Genomic DNA, 15,363 nt, shown 5'->3' on the forward strand with positions numbered 1-15,363 from the left:
CTTAGGTTATAACAATATATTTTTTAATGTAAAAATGATGTTTTAATTTAGTAAAGAAAATCTCATAATTGAAGAAGATTGAACTTTTATAAAAGTCTTGTTATCGAAATAGACAAGACTTGTTATAGGTAAATAATTTTAGCTTTTTTATCCAACCGACCCAAAATAATTAATTATTTACGAAAATGACTCGTTCTCCACAATGCCTGCAAATGTTGTCAGACATACCGACGACACTGCATGCACCACAATGATGACCCAATCATCAGCTTTTTTAAAAAAAATTGAGGTGCCATCATTGTGTCAGGCAGCACGGATCTGTATTTTTCAAAATTCTCGTTAAAAATATGGGTATTCAAGAAGGGAAAAGATATTTTTGATAAGTATCGCGCGATAGGTAAATTTAAAATATATATTTGTTTTTGGTGCTATCGGTACTTCAGGCGGCTTCGATAGGAATTTAAAAGAAAATAGGTTAAAAAAAAGAGATAAAAGTAAAGGGGAAAGCTTGGGACTTGCTTCATTGGTGGTTCTGTATTCTTGACTTTTCAGTGTCACCATTAGTGGATGAGATATTTAAAAAATAATAATTTTAATGAGGTGAAAGTGAAAAAGAAAGAGATATGGGAGAAAGACAAAAGAACGGGAGAGAGGTATGAGAGAAAGATAGAGAGATGAGAGAGAGAATCAAATATGGAAAAAGAAAAAAATTTAATATTTTATAAAAAATAGAGAATCAAATATGAGAATGAAAAATCCTATTTAATATTAAATTCTCTTTAGTATTTCTATTTTCTATATATGTTATTCTATTTCCTTTCCCATGTTTGATTCTCTATTTTTTCATATAACTAATTATTTTCTGCATGTTTTAAAACACTCCCATGCATGAACTACCATTTAGCTATGCGGATTTCTTGATTACTTTGAAATTGCAAGACTTGAAGAGCCTAAGGCATGGGCAGGGCTAACGGGAAAAGTACTAAAAATAAACTTCAAATTATTTCATGATAATATCCAAAAATTCCCGGTTGCAACATTCTTGCCATCTACTTATTGTGTAAGATGACAGTTTCTTAGACAAGTAACAAAAAACATTATAACTAGAATACATTCATTCATCTGCAACGTGCTCTTAATCTTAAAAAGAAAAAGAAAAACCATCCTCGTCTACTGAGGATTTGGTGGACGGCTATTTGCGGCACAGACCCTTGATCCCCACTCCAGCAGCTCTTTGCTGGTATCATCTTTGTGTACAATGACTTCTATAAAGCACAAGCAATCTTTCTTCTCACCTGTGGCTGTTCCAATGGCTTCAATCAGCTCTTCTTCATTGCGAACCTAGATATTGAAACCCATTGGTTGGTTGGTTGTTACATAAAAAAAAAAGTCAAAAAAGCAAAGCAACGAACACTCTTTTAGAAAACCTTTTTTGTCCAGCAGTTTCCTTCACCATTGTGAATTGCTTCGACTAATCCAGTGTAATCCCAGTTCTTGATAACGTTATAAGGCCCGTCATGGATCTCAACTTCAATGGTGTATCCCCCGTTGTTAATTAAGAATATGATGCTCTTTTGTTCGCATCGCAGCATGGTGGATACATCCTGTGCCGTCACCTGCCAAGGACATTTTATTTAATGCTAAGGGACTCAACATTTCACAGCTTTGCCGCTGATATTGCAAAATTTTGGAGATTAAAAAAGCCACCTGGAAGCTTCCATCGCCAATGCAAGAAATGACACGCTTGTCTGGAACCGACTGTGCGTATCCAAGGGTTGCTCCAACAGACCACCCAATTGAACCATACTGCATCTGAAATTCATACCTGCAACACCAACTTTTTTCCCTTTTGTTTGTCAAATGTCATACAAGCCTTAATTTGTAGGGAGGCAGCCAAAATATTTGCTACATACCCACATCCTTCTGGTAGTTTCAACTTCTGGCAGTTGAACCAGGAATCCCCTGTCTCAGCAATCACAGCTGTGCTACTTGAAAGCATCTTTTGTACATGCTGAAACATAATATTGACCCTCAAAGGTTCTTTGGGTTCACTTTTGTTTGGAACCCCATCTGGAATGAATATACGCTGGTAGTTTTCAAAAGCAGTTGGGTTGCGGTTAACCTTTTTTGCAAGTGCTTGGAGAAAGTCCTTCATTAGGACACACCCAAAAGCCGGTCCATTAGCAATGACTACACGATCAGGCTGCACAACAATGGCCTTCTCCTTTTTAACAAGGAGTGAGTACCCAACCGAGCTATAGTCGTTGAAGATTGGCCCAACAAATAAGTAAGCATCAGCAGATTCCACAATTTCAGCGCAGAAGGAAGTGCTCACAGCGCCCCAGTAAGTTCCAATGAACCGAGAGTGGTGTTCTGGCACTAATCCTTTTGCTGATGGCATCACGCCAATCGGATAGCCACAAGCATCTGCCAGTTCAACAAAGGCCTCACATGCCTTTGCTACTCGAAGTTTTGGCCCTCCTATGATCACTGGTTTCACTGCCTTATTCAGAAAGGTAGCAGCTGCTTCTACGGCAGCTTCTAGACCCATCTTGTTGCTCGACCTGTAACAACAAATTCACAACGTGTCCATGCATGAAGATGTGGAAAAGAGAATGTCATTTTATGAACTTTAGGGACGAAAAGCTAAGAAAACCTGTGTGTACCTAGGTGACAGAGAAAATGGAATGGGCTCTCTAGTGAAAGTCGGATGAGGTATTGCAGGCAAATTACAACTTATGCTGATGTATACAGGCTTACTCTCTTTCAAAGAAGTAGAAATGGCTCTATCAATCTGTTCATGCGCATCTTCCAAGTTATTCACCACAGCCTGGAATCAGACCCAAAATCAACATGGGATTAGTGTGTTTGTGTACTTCAGGACGAGTGCATAACAACTTTTAAGTCAAAATAGAAACATTAGTGTGTACACCTGATAGCAAGTAACAGTCTGGAAGCACCTTAGCTCTTGGCTAAAATCTGATAAACCGATGGTATGATGGAGAATCCTATTAGTCCCATAATCATTGGTATTGGGTCCTCCCACAATGCAAATAACAGGAAGATTTTCACTGTAAGCACCGGCAATAGCGTTGATAATGCTGAGGCCACCAACAGTAAACGTGACAACACATGCACCTACCCCACGAGACCTGGCGTACCCATCAGCAGCATAACCAGCATTCAGCTCATTGCAGCACCCAATATTTTTGAGCCCAGGCTCAGCAATAAGATGATCGAGAAGGGTGAGATTGAAGTCGCCAGGCACGGAAAAGACATCCTTTACCCCTATTTCAACAAGCCGCCGAGCCAGGTGGCGCCCAAGGGTGGCATCTGCTACTACAACGGAAGGAGGAGCATTGGAATCTAGGATTGTAGCTCCATTCTGGGCCGGGTTCCCTAGCATGCCGTTTGAAGGTTTGCATGTTTGAAGCTGAGAACCAATGGTGGAATCCATGATGGATCAATGAAACAAACAACAAAAACAAATGATTACAAATTCTACTTGGAACTGGATAGCTTTTTACGTGGGTTAATAGATTGACGAGGAGAAACAATGTACGCGAAAATAGAAGGATTAGTTTTTGAGAGTGTCTGTCGGGTTTAAGAATGGAGAACACTTATAGGATGTTAAACGAAAATTAAGGGGGAGCTTTCTTGAAGAAGACCCATTCAATTCAGTATATATATATGCTTCCCATTCAATTCAGTATATATATATGGCAACTAACTGTGCTTCAAGGAAAACAAAAGGAATTCGTTAATATTAGCTAAATATATTAATCATTGACCCAATACTTGATAGTTAAAAATGTATCAATCCAAAGTCAACTACTCATTTTCAAATGATTTGTCAACAAAATTTTAGTTCATGTGGCCAAATATGAATGAGTTATATTTCTTTTTTATAATTAAAAAAGTAGAATGAAATTATTTAAAATCGAATCTAAATTTTCATACACATAACATAATACTCTTATCATTGGGTTAACAGATTGTTGGCGATTAAATTGTATCTTAAATTAATTAGTATTGACGATAGATTTTTTTTAAATATAAACATTTATTGATATTATCAATTGATGAATTCTCATTTTAATTAACACTTAAAGACCTATTACTTTTTAAATAATTAATCTCCTCTGAGTAATTCTATTATCATCTAACAATTTAGATTATTATGTAAGATTTTTTTTTTAGAAAAGATTATTATGTAAGATTCACCAAGGTGTAAATGGGGATGAGAAACTTCGTTACTTTGAAAAATAAAATAATAAAAAAATCTTAATCTAAAACGTCAGAAAAAAAATGTTATAAGTTTGACAACTATAATTTAAAATTCCTCAAACTAGTTGTGTTACAAAGAATAAGTTTCAACATCTTTCTTGTCCAAAATTAAAAAAATATTAAAGTTCACAAATATCAAGATTTAGATTGAATTACAGTCCTTCAATTTGTTGACATATTAAATTTAGTTACTAGACCCCAAGTTTATATTATAAATCAGATAAGAAGTGCCCACATATCAATCTTATCATCTTATCCAATTTGGATATATATACCATCAAATGCTGAACTTAACCCACTTTCTGAAATGTTTACATTTACCAAAATAATGAGACTTAATTCTTTTAAAAATAAAGAGTTTGATACGTTAATTTCAAAAAATTATTAAATTATTTAAAGATATTTATCTAAATTATTTTACTGTTAAAATTATTACTATATAGTATTTTTTGTTCGCACTTTATTCGAAAATTCTTTTTTCACTTCGTTTTTATAGAAAAGTTTTTTTTATGAAATATCTTTTAATATCATAAATCTATTAATCAAAATTCAAATAATTTTTTTAAGTATTAATTTATCATACCGATTATCAAATTGTTATTTAGTACTTCTTAACCAAATATTTAAAAAAAACTTAAAAATTCAATGACTTAAATTAAAATTTTAAAATAATTTAATAATTTTTTAAAATTGAATGATTAATAATATAATTTATTAAATAATTTACTTAGCTAGTAAATAATTCTACATAATAATTAATGAGTTGAAATGATTTGAAGGGTAGGTTAGATATCAAATTATTTCAAGGAGCTGACATGGTCGCTGATTGTAGCCTCACATTTCTCTTCATCAACCGATACCACCACGACCCATTTCTTCATTTTTATTACCAAAACGCCCTCAAGGCCTTGAAGTCACCAAGTAGGAACATAAAATATAAATATTATATGAATTTCCAAAATTCCTCCGCAAAATCTCATAAATCTTGAATGTTAAAATTACAGGAATGAAAATGATCCTATCAGAGAATATAAAAGAACACTGAGTAAAATTTTCTAATGAAATTCAAACATTTTGATGATTCCAAAATATTCACTCTATTTTTTTTCTTCTTTTCATTTTGTTTAATCTTGGAAACCAAATTTTTCAAAAATTGCATTTCTGACCCTCCTCAAATCTCTTCCTTTCAAAGTCCTCCCTGCCCCTTCTTGAACTGAGAAGGATGCGATCCCAGTCCTCGCCATTTGCTTTGCCAAAAACTCGTGAGGCGGAATCCGAACCCCTCCTTCCAACCAATCATCTTCTTCCACGTCGTCATCATCGTCGCTTTCTGAACTCTTCCGGTTATTCCTGTACTCTTCCCTCAAAATCTTCGACCAATCCGGTATGTTGACCGGCAGCGACGCAGGTGTCCCTCCGGTTCTGCCACGGCGCTTTGTCGATGTCATTTTGGATACTCCACTCTCCCGGAACTCAGGCGAACCAGAGCAACTGGAGACCGAGTTGCTGTAAAGATCCGACTCGTCTAACTCGAATGCCGCCGAGTCATGATTCAACGTTGCTTGCAGTTGTTGATTGCTCGACAGAAATCTGTAGTTGGGCCTCGAGTAATAGCTTTTGCTGCACGCCATTAAAAAAAACCGAAAATCAAATTTCCTCGTAATCACTGAATTACTTCCTCGTTTGGATCTGCTTTTATAAAGCTTGGCTTCTGATATGGATAAGGCTGGCTCAGTCAATTTTAAAAAATAATACTACGATTCATTTAAATTACAGATATGCCCCTCGATGTTTAAGGAAATGCCACGTACTTATACTTATTGACTCGAAACTTTTAAAGAGAAAATAAAAATTAAGGAAAAAGTTGTAATCCTGTGCTTCAAGTTTAATTTTTTAGGCGTATTTCCTTTTCCTATCGGACCGTTGAAATTGGATAAACTTTGTTTGATTCGTTGAAGTAGTTTTGGTTTATCCAAATTAACGGAATATTAGGCCCTTAAAAGCAGGAGTTATAGAATTAGACGTGGATGGAAGACAAGCCTTCCACGTAGAAACAAAAGAAAGGACTGGGATGGGATGGGTAAATTTGGAATTAGCGTAGGAGAAAGGAAAAAGTTCCGTCGGGACGTGCAAGGGGGGATTCACCTGACCTGGTTCTAGGATGGTTCACAGAAAAAAGGATGGTCCGAGTTTAGAGGATCGAGGATTGGAACACGTGTCCTGAACAGCCTACGGGTTACTCGTGGCATCCAGCCATTCCGTGAAGGGTATAGAGCGTGATAGCACGTGAAGTGGTGCATATTTTATCTGTTGGATCTACCGCGTCTTTGCTTGCCAGCTGGCTGGATTCTATTCACAATTTGGATTAAAATTTAGAGGGTGGTATTAGAATTTTCTCTCTTCCAAATTAAATTAATTTTTATAAGTTGAATTAAAGAGTAAATTGTGTTAAAAATTTCATCTGCTTTTATTATTAAAAATTTGTGTAATTGACGTGGCATGTTAAGTATACATCATGTTGATACACATGAATTAATTTTAATAATAAAAAAGAATAAAATTTTTAACAGAATAATTAATTTTCTATTTGATCTAACGGGAAAAAACTAGTAATTTACCTTCTACTCTAGTATAAAGATATCTATCAAATTTAGAGATAGAGTAGGATTTTCGTTTTTATATCATTTCATTAAATCTATTCTTATTTTTGTTGTTGAGATTTACAAGTACATTAACCGCTAAATTAACAATATTTTTTAAAAGTAATTTTTAACCCAAAAACATTTTTGAGCAAAAATTAAAATTTTTTGTTTCTGCTTTTGGCCAAAAAAAATGTTTCGAAACATTTTTTTGTCCCAAAAATATTTTTAAAAATTTTAAAAACATTTTATTTAATAATATTTTTATTTTAAAAATATTTTTTATCTCAAAAATATTTATGAGAAGTAATGCTAAACTGAATATAAAAATAATTATAATGAAGGGGTGAAGTGATATACCATCCAAATAACCAAATGATAAATTAAACAATATTATAAAATCTAAGTAATTTAGAATATGTGAAAGGAGAAATCGGTTCATTAGTTTAGCGTTGAGTGTGGACTAATACCTTGTTTGGATTGGAATTCATCAAAGCAAACAAAAATTTCTGTTATTTTCTCTCCTGGGGTTAGTAAAATATGTTAGTGGCTATTATTTCATATAATCTGAGCTTGTTCTTTCCTGCTCTACAAGCCATATTTTACATTAAATGTTTCCAACCCAATCAATCTTGCTCTTAAACATTAATAGTTTATATATGAATTCGCAGCTATTCTTAGCCGGAATTGATAACATTCGAGATTATGCAGGATTATACAAAAGATCTTTTTTTGGCTCTCTCTTTAGTTTTATGTCTCTTATCTCTAGGAGGTCTTCCTCCACTAGCAGGTTTTTTCGGAAAACTCCATTCATTCATTGTTAACACCGGATAACTTAAATTTGTTGAAAAAAAATATATGAATAATTTTAAGATATGTATTGAAAAGAAATATCAACGACTTAAATTATGGCAATAAAAGGTAAAAGATTGTAACTTTATATATATAAAAAAATGAACTATCTAATTTTTACTCAACTTTTAAAGCGTGTTTATTTTGGTTACTCAAAATGAAACTAAAATGAAATTCTTGCGATTTTGCCACTCAATTTTTAGTGTGTTTTCATTTTAGTCACCCAACCGTTAAATCTTTAACGGCAGTTTGTACACGCCACATCATATTTATATTTTCATTTTAGTCACTCAAGTTCTAGGTTCCTTTCATTTTGGTCACCCAAAAAGTGTCATTTTTTATTAAATATTGATTTGGGTGAAAAACAATAAGGATTAAAGTGACAAAGTGGTAAAAATTAAAATAATGCTTTAAAAATGATAAAATTATACTTATTTATCTCCTTGCCAAAAGTTCTAAATTTTACTCAATATTGAAATTTTAAATTTCAAAACATTAAAATCAATTAAATAAGTTCTTGAAAAATTTTTACCATTTGGTAGTGTCAATTGATTTGTTATTATAATATTAAAATTAATTAATTTAGTCTCCTTTTAAATCTTAAAACTTTATTTTATGTTTTCAAGTCAAAATTACCTTAAATAAATCATCTTTAATAATAGTACATGAAACTCAAATATCTTTTATGGAAATAGGAAAGTGTGCGTAACAAAATTAAAATGTATAAGTAAATCAAAATAAAGCCTTGGCGGTGAGTGGTAAACTTAGAGTATTTTCAATGTAACTGGCATGGATTCAAATCCTATCACATGCATATTTTTATTACTTTTTAAAATTAAAAAAATTAAATACCTTCAAATAATATAATTTATTTTAAATACGGAATGTCATTTTATAATTTTGATAGTGTCCGATTGACTCGTGAGACCAATTTAATCGAAAATTGTATTAATTGTATAGATGTTACTAAATTAACTTTAATCATAAATAAGAAATAAAAAAAAGTCATTAAACTATGATGGCCGTGAATGTGAAATATGAAAAATGAAAAGAAAAACTTAGAATGTTTTGTGAAGAAAAGTAAGTTATAATTGAAATGTTGGTGGAGAGAAGGAAAATAGATTGGGGTGGTTTGATATGAAAGAGAAATGGAAAGTGATGGAAGGAACTTCTCCCTCCCACTACGACTCTAGTGCCTTTGAAAACTTCATCTCTCAGCTAATTATATAGACTGTTGAGATGGTTGCCTTCATTTGCTGGATGCTACAGCTTCCTCCCCTTGCAGGGTATTCCATTTCAACATGCCTCAAACAAACCACCTGATTATTTTGATTGGTAATATGGATAGCAGTTGTTCATGAAAGGTCAAGTTTTGTTATTTTAAGACAAGTCACTTGGGGCAATAATACTCATACAAACCTTGACCTACCCATCTCAAGGACTCACTGTTGTCTTCAAATTTGAAACCCTTAGAAGCTCATGTTGGAGTAAAGTGGGTTTTAGAAAGCAGAGGTAATTAAGTTTTTAACGTCCTCAGCTGCGAGTTTCAAAGACCCAAAGTTGTCATTTACGGGAAAAGATTGTATGAAACAGTGACGCCACATCATCTGTATCTCTTTCCAATAATTTTATGCCACATCAGTACTCTTATCCTTATCCTGAATTTCAGGATTTTATCCTGAAAAAAATCAAATCTAAATTAAAATATTAAAATTCAAGATAAAATCCTGAAATTCAAGATAAGAATACTGATGTGACATAAAACTATTAAAAAGGGATACAGATGACGTGACATCACTATTTCATACAATCCTTTCTGGTCACTTACTCTTTCCACCAAGCAATGCAAAAAGGGGTAGAATTTAATTACTATTATCACATATATGTGCTACAAAATGACAAGGCTGATTTGAGGTTGATGTAGTCTGGGCGGTCCATTATTCATACATAATGCATAATTAACTGATATTGCGTCAGGCTGGGTGGCTACTCTTTTTAATTTGTTTGCCCTTTTTCTCATTTTCTAGCTTTATTATGATTTATGAGTTAGCTTATGTAGTCATATTTTAAATTTAAAACCATGCTGATGATTGAAGAATACAAAACCCTTATTAGGCATGTCCAGATGAGTTTATCTGGCAAAGTCGTCACCTACTCACTAATATGGCTTATTTAATTAATAATGGTGGTTGTATTTTCTTGGCAAACAGTTTCCTGGATTTTCCAAATATATATTTTGATATAATTTAAGGTGGTCATAGTCTAGAAATAGAAAATAATTACCCTAATCTCATTAAACAACCAACTAAAATAATAGAAATTATTACTAACGAAGAACAACGAAATAGCTTATTACGAGAAGAAAAATATTGCGCAAGAATAAAAAAAGAAACAGCTAATGGTCGGTCCATGCAATGCAAAGCAGCAGGCGGATTGGACGGCTAAAAACTAATGTTAAATAATGCATACGACTACCAAATCACTTTGTTCATTCATTATCAACTATGTATCATCCTCCCTTATATACCCTTCTTCACCTCTCTTCATCCACAGCTTCATTATCAAATTTAAAGTCTCCCAGCTCCCTTTTGGTCTCTACAATTTTCCTAGTGTAAAAAAAGAAAATTAGATATGGGTAAGGATATAGAGAGTAGTGTAGAGCAAGTGTCAGGCAAGGACTACCATGATCCGCCACCAGCACCATTGATTGATGCTGAAGAGCTGACTAAATGGTCGTTTTACAGAGCAGTCATTGCTGAGTTCATTGCTACCCTTCTCTTCTTGTATGTCACAGTATTGACTGTGATTGGTTATAAGGTCCAAACCGATCCTCTCAAGAACACAGTTGACCCTGACTGTGGTGGTGTTGGTATCCTGGGTATTGCTTGGGCCTTTGGTGGCATGATCTTTATTCTTGTTTACTGCACTGCTGGTATCTCTGGTGAGTCGTGTTGTACTTTGAAGTTTGTTTCACTGTAACCTAGCAACATGCATATCATTATTGAGTTGAATGGAATTTTCAGGAGGACATATCAACCCGGCTGTGACCTTTGGACTGTTCTTAGGACGAAAGGTATCACTGATCCGAGCCATCATGTACATGGTGGCTCAGTGCTTGGGTGCCATATGCGGGTGTGGGTTGGTCAAAGCTTTCCAAAAGACTTACTACAACAACTATGGAGGTGGTGCTAATGAACTCCAAAGTGGGTTCAACAAGGGCACTGGTTTAGGTGCTGAGATCATTGGTACCTTTGTTCTTGTCTACACCGTTTTCTCCGCCACTGATCCCAAGAGGAATGCTAGGGATTCCCATGTTCCTGTATGTACTCTTTAATCCACTCATCATCTCTTCAATATCTCTTTTTATATGTGTATATATCAAGTTAGGGTTTATTTTGTACTTCAACGACTAGGAACTTGCATGGTATGGCATTCCCTCTTAATTATTAATAATAAAACTGGGAGTGATTAAATTTTGGCACGTGTAAAACAAACCAGGTGTTGGCACCACTCCCCATAGGATTTGCAGTGTTCATGGTTCACCTTGCCACAATACCAGTCACTGGGACTGGTATCAACCCTGCTAGGAGCTTTGGAGCTGCTGTGATATACAACAAAGAGAAGGCCTGGGATGACCAAGTAATTAAATTATTTATTTCCCTTTCTTTCACATTAGACTAAATAATCATATTTATGTGCTCATTAAATTCACTTGTTTTGGTCAGTGGATCTTTTGGGTTGGACCCTTCATTGGAGCTGCCATTGCTGCATTCTATCACCAATACATCCTAAGAGCAGCAGCCATCAAAGCCTTTGGGTCTTCCAGGAGCAATTAATTAAATTCAGCCGAAAAAAAAAAGGGTCACGGAAATAACAAATGAAGAAGATGTGTGCATATGCAAGTTTGTCTGAGGAGCTTCCCTTTTACTCATTACTAGATTGGGGATTTGAAGGTCAAACCTTGAGGTTGAACTGTAAATAAAATTATAAATACATGGTTATGGAGAGAAGCTGGGTGTATTTTAAGTCCCTGATATTGTTTGTTGTTGATTTCAAAGATGTAATGCAAGTGTTGTGTTTCTTTACCCTTGTCAACTTTCATCTCTTGTTTTGTCAAATGTTTGTGTGTCTTCATTGATGAGTTGACTTTTATGTTGCTATAGTATTTACAATGAAACAGTGTTTTCTTTTTCTTAAAAAATTACAAGAGAAGAATTATTTATATATATTAAATACGATGTTTTAAAAATAATTATATGGGTAAGAGTGGGTTTAGATGTATTTGGTTATATGTCTTTGACTATTATGAAGGAGAGAATTTATTGGAAAAAGAAAGGTGTTAGGTGATTCAGCTGTGGGATTCTTCTGCTTTTCCAAAGCTGGATGGATGTTTCTCATCCCTTCTCCCAATAAGATTTTTAGACAATTGATGAATTAATTAACCTTATCTTTTTCCCTTTGGGTCATTTTCCATGGTAAAGTAGGTGAGCCTTTAGCTCCTTTATTTATGATGAATGAAATTTGGCTTTAAATTGACGAGATAATAAGCTAAGCTTTTAGCTGTTGAGGTTGCATTTGAAAGACAAATATTTAATTTGTATTATTAGCATTGAAGTCACTCTATCATTTGTTTTGGTAGGCTAATATATATTTAAATCATCAACTTGAAGCAAAATCTTACATAAAATTGAAGGAAATCAAGTGAATAAAATAAGTTTATTCCCTGCTTGATAACCAATATATAATCATGCCAACAATTTTCAAGATTGTTGATATAAGTCTAGAGGAGGAGGTGACGGTGCAAAAGGGACCGGTTCCTTTGTTTTGTATCAACAAAGATAAAATCATTAATATATATATATACACACATATAACAATGGTCAAATGATAACAAGAGATAAAAAGGGGGGAAAGGATGTTATGTATTAAACGTTAGGTTTAAAAAAAATTGAGGGATACAACTGGAGTCTGCAGACCATTTTATGCAATAATATGAATGGACACATCAAAGTTTGACTGTATTATATATTTTCTACCATCTACATGAAGAATTAAAAAGGCAAAAAGATCAAGGATTTTGGATTGCAATTCCAACTGGTTCAGCTGAGCTATATATAGGGAGAGAGAGACTATAGAGTATTTGCATGCAGAGAAAAGGCTAAACTTACAGCAACCTCAAAACATACACCCCAACGAAACCTTGTTATATATATTCCTCCGGCAAACTATAGCCACTCATCACGATTTTGTCAGCAAACATCTTTCCGGTCTTAGGCATTACATGCCAATGCAATGTTAAGTTGAACTCTTTGCCACGGAGGTTCTTTCCCTATATATTAAACAAACCAGAAAATTACTTCTTGATTGTAGGAAAGCCCTAAATAATTTGTATAAATCTCATGAACTATTATGAAAGCCGCTTAATCTTAACAGGCATACGTGATCAACAAATCGATATTTGTTTGAGCTGCGGATCCAAAACTTTGCACGCTCTTTGGCAGGTATTATAGCATCCCAAAGCGAGACCTGTCATGTTAAAAGAATCAATTAGTGAATATACTTTCAAATAAGACCCAAATATAAATAAAGCCTCTCAGCCTTAGAAATTTTTATTTCGGTCAGAGAAAGATCAAACGTGAACTACCGGAGGCAATTTAAACTCACCTGATTCAAGGAATTCTTTCTTGTTTCATACTCAGCAGCTACAAAAATGAAAACCTGTGGTGATCCACAAGGTGATGATATCTTAAATCAGCTTCAAAATAATGAATGATAGTGACAAAAAAGCAAGAAACAGATTGTATAAGAGAACCCTAACCAGTTCACTGAGTCAAGAACAGATTTTTCCTTTAAGTATCCATGTCCTGGTACTTGTATCCAACATATATGCAAACATGGGTATAGAGATAAGATCCACCAAGGACACTCTAAATAATAGTATCGGTCACATACCCTATCTTCAACACTCACACTCGAATCCAAGCAACATAGATTTGAATTTCAAATATAACATCCCATGCACTTATAATACATACTACAATCAGAAGATGCAAAGACATAAAGTTCTGACAAAAGAATATAAAAGATGTATGAAGTAACAAACCTGTTTTGTGTTCCATGTAAACAATGACTGCAAATCAGCTGATATATTCATCGTTAAGCTGACCTATATAAGTCAAAAACATTTAATTGGATTGAACAAAAACCAACAGTGGTTAACTAAAAATAATGTGGGATGAAGGCCAAACCACGGAAAAAATAAAGGAATATTGATTCAATGAACATATTAACAGGAAAGGGGATAAAACATTCATAATCAAACAGTTGTTATTCAGAACGTAATTTAACTAGCAAAGGGAAAGAACATTAACTCTTTGCATTGCATTTTGCATAAATGACCGTCAAATCGAGACCTAAGGAGCTTTCATGAATTAGCCACCTACATAAATAATGAACAGCGGAAAAGAAACGGTACATTACCTCATCACTCCCCTTTGGTTGCTTCTGGAACCAATTAATGTTCATAATCTACAATCAGACCCAACAAAAAAGAAAATCCTGAAAGAGTTTATAAAAACAAGAACGAATTATCGGCCTAAAAAAAGGATATGAACATGTGAGTAAAGATGAACCTGGATTTCTGCAGAGGGAGAGGGAATGTTGAGGTTGTCTGAGAGAGATGCTATGACGCACATTAGCGCCAGAATCGTCACGGCAAACGTTAGAAGACCATTCAATCTGTACCCAAAAGAATGCATCTTTTCCTATTCATTTACTTTGTTGAATCCTAATGCCCCTCAGCTTTCAATTCAGTCACTGTATATTAGGGTTGAAAGTATAGTTAATCCAAAATGTGAGTAAAAAATTAAGCAAAGTGTTCCCTGATATTACAAAAGCAATTCAAATATATTTCAAATCAGTCATGCATGAATCTAAATTCTAATTCAGGAAATGAAAAACACTCAACATTGAGATCAATATTCAAGATCAAGGAATATACCCAATTAATACACAGACGGAAAAAAAAAATTACTTAGCGAAACTTAATTCAGAGGAAACAGACCGAGATATATTCCCAAAAATAAGCATCCAATGGATATCAGAAAGATATTGCAATCAAAACAAAATTAAATACCAACATATAATTGAAAGGAAAACAAGATAATCAAATAATAATAATAGACGTAAGAAATATTTACCTAAAGTGAAGAGCTAAGAGGAAAGATGGCGCGAGAGTAAAGCCGGTTTCTATGGTGATTTTTTATTTTGAATTTTCTTAAAATAAGAAAAAATGTGATTTTGTTAGAAAATTAATATTGTTTTACTCTCTTACTAAATTAATCCTTATATATTTCTTTTACTAAATTAATCTCTATATATTAGAATGAATAGTAAAATATTTTTATATTAAAAATTTTATCTATTTTTACTATTAAAAATTAATTTTTGTATATAAATATTAGAGATTTTTAATAATAAAAATTGATAAAATTTTTAATAGAAAATAATCAGTTAATGTATAAAACTTAGTTTACTTATTTTTTAAATAAAAAAGAATAAAATACAAATTAACTCGTCTCTATGT

At 33.5% G+C, this 15,363-nt stretch overlaps 4 protein-coding genes across 9 annotated transcripts; 1 reads left to right on the plus strand and 3 right to left on the minus strand.

The window, feature by feature from the left end:
• Nucleotides 1–989: 989 nt before the first annotated feature.
• LOC107946921 (pyruvate decarboxylase 2) lies at nt 990–3,679 on the minus strand. Of its 2 annotated transcripts, none has more exons than XM_016881426.2 (6): nt 2,933–3,679; nt 2,667–2,830; nt 1,914–2,564; nt 1,708–1,825; nt 1,428–1,616; nt 990–1,341 (listed from the first exon to the last, which is right to left on the minus strand). In XM_016881426.2, exons 1-6 carry the CDS (start codon nt 3,455–3,457, stop codon nt 1,171–1,173), a joined length of 1,818 nt encoding a protein of 605 aa, XP_016736915.1. In that variant the 5' UTR covers nt 3,458–3,679; the 3' UTR covers nt 990–1,170. The 2 variants fall into 2 exon arrangements, with proteins under 2 accessions (XP_016736915.1, XP_016736914.1); XM_016881425.2 differs by having other exon boundaries at nt 1,708–1,837; nt 2,933–3,665.
• Nucleotides 3,680–5,239: 1,560 nt separating this feature from the next.
• On the minus strand, nt 5,240–6,150 carry LOC107938403 (uncharacterized). Its single transcript, XM_016871547.2, has one exon. The coding sequence runs from the start codon at nt 5,916–5,918 to the stop codon at nt 5,412–5,414; it is 507 nt and encodes a 168-aa protein (XP_016727036.1). The 5' UTR covers nt 5,919–6,150; the 3' UTR covers nt 5,240–5,411.
• A 4,166-nt stretch (nt 6,151–10,316) lies between these two features.
• Nucleotides 10,317–11,863, plus strand: LOC107938407 (probable aquaporin PIP2-2). The gene is made up of 4 exons (XM_016871555.2): nt 10,317–10,719; nt 10,802–11,097; nt 11,277–11,417; nt 11,504–11,863. Exons 1-4 carry the CDS (start codon nt 10,410–10,412, stop codon nt 11,612–11,614), a joined length of 858 nt encoding a protein of 285 aa, XP_016727044.1. The 5' UTR covers nt 10,317–10,409; the 3' UTR covers nt 11,615–11,863.
• An 815-nt stretch (nt 11,864–12,678) lies between these two features.
• LOC107938404 (signal peptidase complex subunit 3B) lies at nt 12,679–15,113 on the minus strand. 5 transcript variants are annotated; one of them, XM_016871548.2, is made up of 7 exons: nt 14,978–15,113; nt 14,411–14,594; nt 14,259–14,306; nt 13,882–13,944; nt 13,443–13,496; nt 13,218–13,304; nt 12,679–13,107 (listed from the first exon to the last, which is right to left on the minus strand). In XM_016871548.2, the coding sequence occupies exons 2-7, from the start codon at nt 14,534–14,536 to the stop codon at nt 12,982–12,984; spliced, it is 504 nt and encodes a 167-aa protein (XP_016727037.2). In that variant the 5' UTR covers nt 14,537–14,594; nt 14,978–15,113; the 3' UTR covers nt 12,679–12,981. The 5 variants fall into 5 exon arrangements, with proteins under 5 accessions (XP_016727037.2, XP_016727039.2, XP_016727038.2 ...); XM_016871550.2 differs by lacking the exon at nt 14,978–15,113 and adding an exon at nt 14,812–14,959; XM_016871549.2 differs by lacking the exon at nt 14,978–15,113 and adding an exon at nt 14,842–14,958.
• Between the last annotated feature and the right edge of the window lie 250 nt (nt 15,114–15,363).

The sequence above is a fragment of the Gossypium hirsutum genome, chromosome A08, assembly GCF_007990345.1.
Source record: "Gossypium hirsutum isolate 1008001.06 chromosome A08, Gossypium_hirsutum_v2.1, whole genome shotgun sequence".
In the NCBI taxonomy this organism is placed as follows: domain Eukaryota; kingdom Viridiplantae; phylum Streptophyta; class Magnoliopsida; order Malvales; family Malvaceae; genus Gossypium; species Gossypium hirsutum.